Raw genomic sequence first — 8568 nt, forward strand, 5'->3', positions numbered from 1 at the left:
CTGTGTATGGATTTTATGAGTCAACTCAGAGCAGAAGTAAGAGGAGGATGAGAAGAGGAGTCTGATAAGTGTTGAAATAAAAGTTAAACTGCAAGAAACCTCGGAAGTGACTTTCTAAATTAATTTTTACTTACCTGTGCTAACACTTCCTGGAATTTCCTCCTCCACTTCACTATTACAAGGATGACCGCCCCTCATCAGCTCTTCTTCTTCATCCTCCGCACCAAAATCTATGACCACATCTATGACCGCAGGAACAAAAAGCTCCACACCCCCCTATATAGATCTGGTATAGGGATCAGCTTCATCTACCTGATGATTCTCTGGGACATTGTGATTTTCCTCTGGACAGTCCTGGGAATACAGAGGACTGGGACATCTCCCTGGTGGATTTCTCCTACGGGATCCATCTGTAGGAAACACACAGTGACTGAATACATGACTACTGTATATTCGTCTATATATCACACACAGCGGCGGAATAGATTGTTTACATGTGATGGTGAGATGATGGGAGTAGTATTTAAAACAGGTTTTTCTTTACAACTAATGAACGTCCCCCCCTCCTTGCACTGCTGATCAGCCATTAAATCCGTCTCCTCTTCTGCTTCATCTTTAATCTCAAAATGCTCTTATTCTTCATCCTCCGCTTTATTATTAGTCAGATCTTCCCCCTGATTTCACATACGTAACAATTCAGTACAATAAAGCAGAGAGTGCGTAGAATCGAACAGATCAAGATAAGAAACCACCAAAATCTATAACCACATCTATGACCGCAGGACCAAAAATCTCCACACCCCCCTATATAGATCTGGTATAGGGCTCAGCTTTATCTACCTGATGATTCTCTAGGACATTGTGATTTTCCTCTGGACAGTCCTGGGAATACAGAGGACTGGGACATCTCCCTGGTGGATTTCTCCTACTGGATCCATCTAAACGAAAAACACAATGACTGAATACATGACTACTGTATATCTGTCTATATACTCACTAACTGTGCTTGGGTCCTAGCACTTGGTAGATCGCAGGCCTGATGTGGCTGATGGGCAAATGAGAGCTAATGACGTCGCAGGGGATAGACGACTTTTTACTCGGCTATAATATTCAACATACACACTTGAAAGTGGCAGGACGCATCTCTTTTAAGAGTGCCTTGCTAGCCCAAAAAATTTCAAGGCATCACCTGCTTATTTTTGCCATAAGGACCAAGATAATTTTTTTGTTTTTGCCTCCTCACATTCCATCAGCCATAACATTTTATTTTTAAGGCTACACAGTAATGCTCACCAGAATCAGTTGTGCAGCAGGCACAACAATAGGATAAGTTTTTTTGCGGATTCAAGTAGTGTCTGTGACCGCTGCTCCCTCTGCAGGCCTCTAGTATCGGGTACAATTTACCTGAGATAGAGGTCATATCGACCTTGAAATGCGTTGTACGTTCCTAATAAATCTTTTTATACCCATCTACACAACGGTGACAGCGGCCAATCTATTCCTGCTTTCTTCCCATCACTCTGGATGTCTTACATAGTTATTTGAGGCCTTGTTATTTGCTGGGACGAGTTGTATATTTTTTTAGGAACCATTTTCGTTTAAATACATCCCGGTTCTTACTCTTCCCCAGGTAAGTGATGCACACGCAGCCAGCCGTCCACGAGATGTAAAAGAAAACGTGATCCATCAGACCAGGCCAACATCTATTACTCCATGGTCCAGTTCTGATGCATGTGCCCATTGTAGGCGCTTTTGGCGGTGGACAGGGGTCGGCATGTCAGCCCCAACTGCAGTAAGCTGCGATGCTCTACGTGATCTGACACCTTTCTATCATAGCCAGCAGTAACTTATTCAGCAATTTGTGCTACAGTAGCTCTTTTGTGGGATCGGTCCATATGGACTAGTCTTCGTTCCCCATGCGCATCAATGTGTGTTGGGCGCCCACGACCCTGACGCCAGTTCGCCAATTGTCCTTCCTTGGACCACTTTTTGTAGGTACTAACAACTGCATATCGGGAACACCACACAAGACCGGCCGTTTTGGAGATGCTCTGACCTAGCATTCAGTGGTAAATATGAACATAGAGATAAACGTGGATTTTTCAAAATGCTTTTATTTCTAGAGTATAAATGGTTTATTCTGAAACAGGCGATTCTTTTAGGACGTTTCAGCCTATCCCAGGCCTTTTGTCACAATGGCTTTAGTGATATTAAGAAAAGATATATATCAGTAATACATACATATAATGAATAGTGGCTCATGTTGGCATGGGTATGATACAGCGGTATTACACAGAAACTGACTGTAATGTAACAGAGTAAGGGCCTGTTCTCATCAGCGTTGGCTATCCGTTCCGGGGTTCCTTTGAAGGTTTCCGTCGGGTGAACCCCGCAAAGGAAAGTCAAACTGAAACCACAGCTTCCGTTTCCGTCACCATTGATATCAATAGTGACGGAAACATTGCTAATGGTCTCCTTTCGTCACCACCATTCCGGAAGGTTTCCGTTTTAATGACGGAATCAATAGCGCAGTGGTGCCGCTGGCCATGGGTTTCCCCCGTCCCAACGGGTGCCCTCATGCCCGGTTTCGCCGCTAGCAGCCGTTATGGCTTCTACAGCGACATCGACACCACTGAGTGAAGAAGCGGCCAGGCGGAAAGGCGACTGCTGAGTCGCCGGGCCCAGGCGCTTCTGAAACAAGCAGGGGAAGGGAGCCAGCGCAGTGCCCCCTTCCATCTGCTGGGGTGATGCGCCATGTGCAATGGCACAGGTTGCACACCCCTAAGGCCGGCCCTGGGTGGGAGGGTAGTCGTCAGGGTCTCCGCCTGGAGCGGAATCCCCGGCAATGCTATGACCGGGGATTCAGCTCCTAGCTCTCGTCCACCTTCTCGCCGGGAGCTGCCGGAAGGTAGATGTGGCAGCACTCAGTGTTCATCCGGCCACCATTAAAATAAATAGGATACGGCGCCAGAACCAAAAACGCTGCAGGTAACGTTTTTAGATCCGGCTCCCAGAGAGGTCCGGCGCCACAACTGATGTACTCCGTGCCAGAACAGATCCCATAGAAACTATGGGATCCGTTCTAGCATCAGTGTGCTTCCTGCATTTGTTCAACACGTCGGAGGTAAACTGAAGCGGACGCCGGGCTTTTGTGAACGGCCCTTATGACGCGTAACAAAAAAGCGTAATCGTTGACCATTAAATGACACGTGGAAAGCGGGGATCTATCTGCTCTCCGTATTAGTGAGCGGGTGTCGTCACAATTTATGGGAATTTAAATGGAGGCCAGAAGAAAATTGTTTGTTATACAGAAGAATGAGATTATGATTAAAGTCAACATAGTATTTAGAATGAAGGTTCACCCTGTGTATATAGAAGCATATTAGATGAATAAGTCAGATTAATAATGTCAAGAATGTGTCAAGCTACAAGATCAAAGTAACAAAAATAAGATATAATCCTGCAAAAATATAGTTATTAATTTAGAACATTCTCCCTAATACTGAGAGCAGATAGATCCCCGTTTTCCACGTGGCATTTAATGGTCATCGATGCTTTCTTCTTACGCGTCTTACTCTATTTTACATTGACGTCAGTTTCTGTGTCATACCGCTGTATCATACCTATGCCAACATGAGCCACTATTCATTATATGTATGTAATACTGATATATATCTTTTCTTTATATCATTAAAGTCATTGTGACAGAGGCCTGGGATAGGCCGAAACCTCCTAAAAGAATCGTTTCAGAACAATCCATTTATACTTTGGAAACAAAAGCATTTTGATAACTCCACTTTTATCTCTACGTTCATCTTTAGTACTGGGGTTGTTTTTCTATGTCATTCAGATGTGACCAAAGTTACTCTCCGGTAAAACAATCTACAAGGAATAGGGGAATACTGTAATAAATAAGAATTGTAGATGCCTCTGAAGATCCAGGATCTCTGGGGTAACTTCTAATATCTGTAAAAACTTATATTAGTGGTCTTGTAATTCATAAAGGGCATCTGTCACATTGACCACTAGTCTGATCTGTTGGCAGCATATTATATAGCAGGAGGACCTGAGCAGATTGTGTCTCTCCATTCACTTGTATAGGAGTTACAGAAACCACCTAACAAGGCCACCCAGAGGTGGGAGCCGCATCTATCAGACATTTCTGGCATATCCTGGGGAGAAATGTCCGTGTTGGGAATACCCCTTTATTCCATGTGGTGACGGCTCTGAGAAGATGTTTCTCTCAATGATCAATAAGTGAGGTTCTGTATGTCACACATGATGTTGTTCCTTGTATGATTTCCATCTTCTCCTTTCTTCATAAAGACGTCTGCAGTACTAGATCCTCCAGTTCCTCCAGTTTTCTCATCTTCTCCTCTACAACGTTCCTTCTCCTGAATGACCCACCAAGGATGGACAAGGACAGGAATGAGATGAGCAGAAGAATATTAGACTTCACTTTGGAGATCATCTACCTGTTGAGCGGAGAGGTAAACTTTTCTACATTATAGAACAAGTCACACATAGGGAAGGGACAATACATATGTAATGCCGGGGTAGGGAGACAGACAAGTGAGCCCTAATCTACCCGCCACTCAGTCCCTGCCTACTTGCAATGGCCCATCCTAGGCGACGGCGTACAACTGGGCGACGGTCCCTACGCTCACTATGTGCACGACAAACAGACAAGGGTACACAGAAGCTAAGGGAAAAGGGGCGGTTGCCCACGGCAACCCCGCGAGCAACAGAGTGGTGAACGAGCCGAGTCAAACCAGGAGTGTACGAGGTACAAAACGCAGAGCAGGAGAGCAGTCAGTCAAGCCAGGGTCAATATGAAGCAGAGGACAAGTAATACAAGCAGCAGCAGCAGAGCCAGGAAACAGACAGAATCACAAGTAAAGGAGGAGCAGGAAATGAAGGTACAAATAGACAGAGGGCGGGAGCTAGCTCTGTCTGGCCAGGCTGTGATAGGCTCTCCCACTCCTCAGCCTCCCAGCCTGACTGGTCGAGGAAGGAGTCACTCTATCAGACTTAGGAGCAGGTGCAGACTGACTAACCACGGGCGTCGACACAGAAGCTGTGTCTGGCAGATCCTTTACAACATAATATGAAGAATCCAGTGTCCTGTATAACAGCGTCCAGACCTTCCAAGTGACGTCAAGAAGCCAACAGCAGAAAAGCTGAAGATCAGCCACCAATATGGTCAGTTATGTGTCATGTCACAAATGCAGCAATAGTAATGTTGTAGAGCAATGAGAATGACAAGGAACCAGGAGGATCAGGATGACCTCTATATAGAAACATAGGAGATGACGGCAGGAGGAGAACACATGGTCCATCTAATCCCCGAATATTATTTCCTTTTTAGTTTTGGCCTCGTTCTATTTTCTCAATGTCTTTTTGTAGGTGAGGTCTCCAGTATTACAAATGTGGGGTCACTAGAGCTCTATACAGCGGGGTCACAATCTCCCTCTTTCTACTGAGGGGGGAATACTGTGTTCAGTTCTCTAAGTGTCTCTCTCCATACACAGGAGTACACAATAGTGAAGAAGACATCGGGTGACTGTAGGACTCCCATCATCCATGAGTCAGGAGGATGGAGCAGTAGTCCCATCACAGAGCCTCCCCCCCACTCCCGGATACATGAGAAGAAGATCTTAGAACTGATCTACAAGATGACTGAGCTGCTGACTGGAGAGGTGACACTGCTGGTAAATTCTACAGTAACAGCACTGGAGGTGTCTGGGTGATGACTGTATCATTGTGTGTGTCAGGTTCCTATAAGGTGTCAGGATGTCACTGTCTATTTCTCCATGGAGGAGTGGGAGTATCTAGAAGGACACAAAGATCTGTACGAGGAGGTCATGATGGAGAACTACCGGCCGCGCACATCACAAGGTGAGAAGAGACCGATATATATATGTTTTGCATTACTGTGGACACAGGCTGGCACTGGCGGTCATGTTGAAGTCTTAATACCGTCATGTGCAGTACATATACATGTGTGTACAATGACGTGTAATGTAGGAGCTCCACAATTTCGGCTCCTTTTACATCACGTTAGATCCCTACGTTTCGTGCTGCTGGCTACCCATAACTCTGCATTAGGGTATGTTCACACGGCTTGTTTCTGGCCGTTTTTTGGGCCGTAAGCGGCCGAAAAAAAATCGGTAGCAGAACGCCTCCACACATCTGCCCATTGATTTCAATGGGAAAAAACGGCGTTCTGTTCCCAGTGGGCTATGTACACCTTCTGTAGGCATTTCTTTATTTTTCTCATCACATATTTGATTTAGTTTTTTTCACTTGACTGTAATTAAAAAGAAAATTTTTCTTTTTACGATACAAGTGTTATGTCTCCTCTATACACAGAAGCTGGATCATTCGCCATCAGCCAAATCTGTAAGTCAAGTGAACTGACAACTCGGCTGAGAGCGAGTCCTGTATATCCAACACACAGGATCACAATAATATCGATCACATCTAAGGTGATGAACATGGATACACAGGACCCGCTCTCTACCGAGTCGTCCGTTCATTTCACTTATGGATTCGGCGGATAGTGAATGAGTATAGAATATAGAGTATAGCTTCTGTGTATAGAAGATACGTAACAGCTGCATCATAAAAACTTTTAATATGTCAATATAATAACAATGTTTAATCACCTAAAACCAATATATATATATATATATATATATATATATATATATATATATTATAGCCGGGTAGGGGGAAGTATGGAACGGGCTCACGGAGTGAAACCACTCCATGCGATGCAGGTGTCGGCTGTATGTTACATCCATCACTTCACACTATCGAACGGGATCACGCTTGAGCGTGATTCTGTTGGTTTAGCCCGTTAAATGCCGCGGTCAATAGCGACCGTGGCATTTAAATCGTTCGAAAGAGGGGGGTGACCCCCTCTAGCAACTCCTCACGCCCCCCGCAATGCAATCGCAGGGTGGCGATTGTTGCTATGGCAGCCTGGGGCAAGGCTTAATATAAGCCTGTCAGAAAGACGATATACTGCAACACATTAATATTGCAGTATATCCTGCAAGCGATCCAATGATCGCTGGTTGAAGTCCCCTAGGGGGACTAATAAAAAAAGTAAAAATGAGTAAAATAAAATTGTTGTTTTTATTTAAAAAGTTTAAAAAAAAAAAGCCCATTTTCCCCCTAGAGCATAGTAAAAAAAAAAATAGACCTAATTGGTATCGCCAAATCCGTAAAAGTCTGAACTATTTCAAAATATCATAATTTAACCCGCACGGTGAACGCTGTAAAAAAAATAATTCGTAAACGCCAGAATCGCTATTTTTTGGACACCTCATCTCCCACAAAAAATGGAATGAAAGTGATCGAGACCTCACATGTACCCCAAAATGGTATCATTAAAAACTACAGCTTATCCCGCAAAAAATTTTCCCTCATACCACTTAATCGACGGAAAAATAAAAAAGTTATGGCTCTCAGAATTTGGCGACACAAAATAAATTCAATTCTTTACACTTAGGTTTTTACTTGTAAAAGTAGTAAAATATAGAAAAACTATATATATTTGGTATCGCCGTAATCGTATTGACCCACGGAATAAAGTTAATATGTTGTTTTAATTGCACAGTGAATTCCGTAAAAATGAAGCGCAGAACACAATGGAGGAATCACTGGTTTTTTTCATTGTCCTACCCCACAAATATTTTTTTTCCCCATTTCCTGGTACATTATATGGCACAATAAATGGTGCTACGAAAAACTACAACTCGTCCTGCAAAAATCAAGCCCTCATAGGACTATATCGACGGAAAAATAAAAAAGTTATGGATTTTGGAAGGTGGAGAGGAAAAAACGAAAATTAACATCTCAAAGTTGGCCAATGGCCAACATGTTTTTATGTGCATTTCAATAAAGTATTGTTATTATTACAAGGTACAAATGTGTACTTGTTGTATTTTCTCCTTTTTGGATGTGTGACATGTCCACACGTACAGTTATGGGCATTCATTAAAAAGCAGGTGACGTCTTGACAATTTTTTGGTTGGCAGGGAACTCTCAAAATTGGGGCGCACTGTGTCCAGCTATTTTCATGTGTTTCCATGTCCACAGAACGCAGATACAGTTAAATACTATGGCGGAGCAGGGAGCCGTTGGCGTCCCGCCGTTCGCTTTGGTAGGCGACAGTCTACTTTAGATGCAGGAACATCGACACCGGTATTGAGGACCTCAACATTGTAATTTCGGCTCTGATCAGTAAACATAGAAGTGTAGAGAGAAGTGTCTGATATATAGACAGATATACAGTAGTCATGTATTCAGTCACTGTGTGTTTCCTACAGATGGATCCAGTAGGAGAAATCCACCAGAGAGATGTCCCAGTCCTCTGTATTCCCAGGACTGTCCAGAGGAAAATCACAATGTCCCAGAGAATCATCAGGTAGATGAAGCTGAGCCGTATACCAGATCTATATAGGGGGGTGTGGAGCTTTTTGGTCCTGCGGTCATAGATGTGGTTATAGATTTTGGTGGTTTCTTATGTTGATCTGTTAGATTCTTCGCACTCTCTAC

General features: G+C 43.7%; 1 protein-coding gene across 1 annotated transcript; it reads left to right on the forward strand.

The window, feature by feature from the left end:
• Positions 1-4330: 4330 nt before the first annotated feature.
• On the forward strand, positions 4331-8058 carry LOC142674586 (gastrula zinc finger protein XlCGF66.1-like). Its single transcript, XM_075847195.1, has 4 exons — positions 4331-4490; positions 5532-5699; positions 5775-5898; positions 7628-8058. Exons 1-4 carry the CDS (start codon positions 4413-4415, stop codon positions 7741-7743), a joined length of 486 nt encoding a protein of 161 aa, XP_075703310.1. The 5' UTR covers positions 4331-4412; the 3' UTR covers positions 7744-8058.
• Positions 8059-8568: the final 510 nt, after the last annotated feature.

Source organism: Rhinoderma darwinii, chromosome 1 (genome assembly GCF_050947455.1).
Source record: "Rhinoderma darwinii isolate aRhiDar2 chromosome 1, aRhiDar2.hap1, whole genome shotgun sequence".
In the NCBI taxonomy this organism is placed as follows: domain Eukaryota; kingdom Metazoa; phylum Chordata; class Amphibia; order Anura; family Rhinodermatidae; genus Rhinoderma; species Rhinoderma darwinii.

Excerpts from the sequence above, each read along its gene's own strand:
- LOC142674586 (XM_075847195.1), top strand. The coding sequence starts at position 4,413 with ATGGACAAGGACAGGAATGAGATGAGCAGAAGAATATTAGACTTCACT. Across the intron at positions 4,491-5,531 it reads TCTACCTGTTGAGCGGAGAG|GAGTACACAATAGTGAAGAA; the intron begins GTAAACTTTTCT and ends CTCCATACACAG. Across the intron at positions 5,899-7,627 it reads CCGGCCGCGCACATCACAAG|TGAATTCCGTAAAAATGAAG; the intron begins GTGAGAAGAGAC and ends TTAATTGCACAG.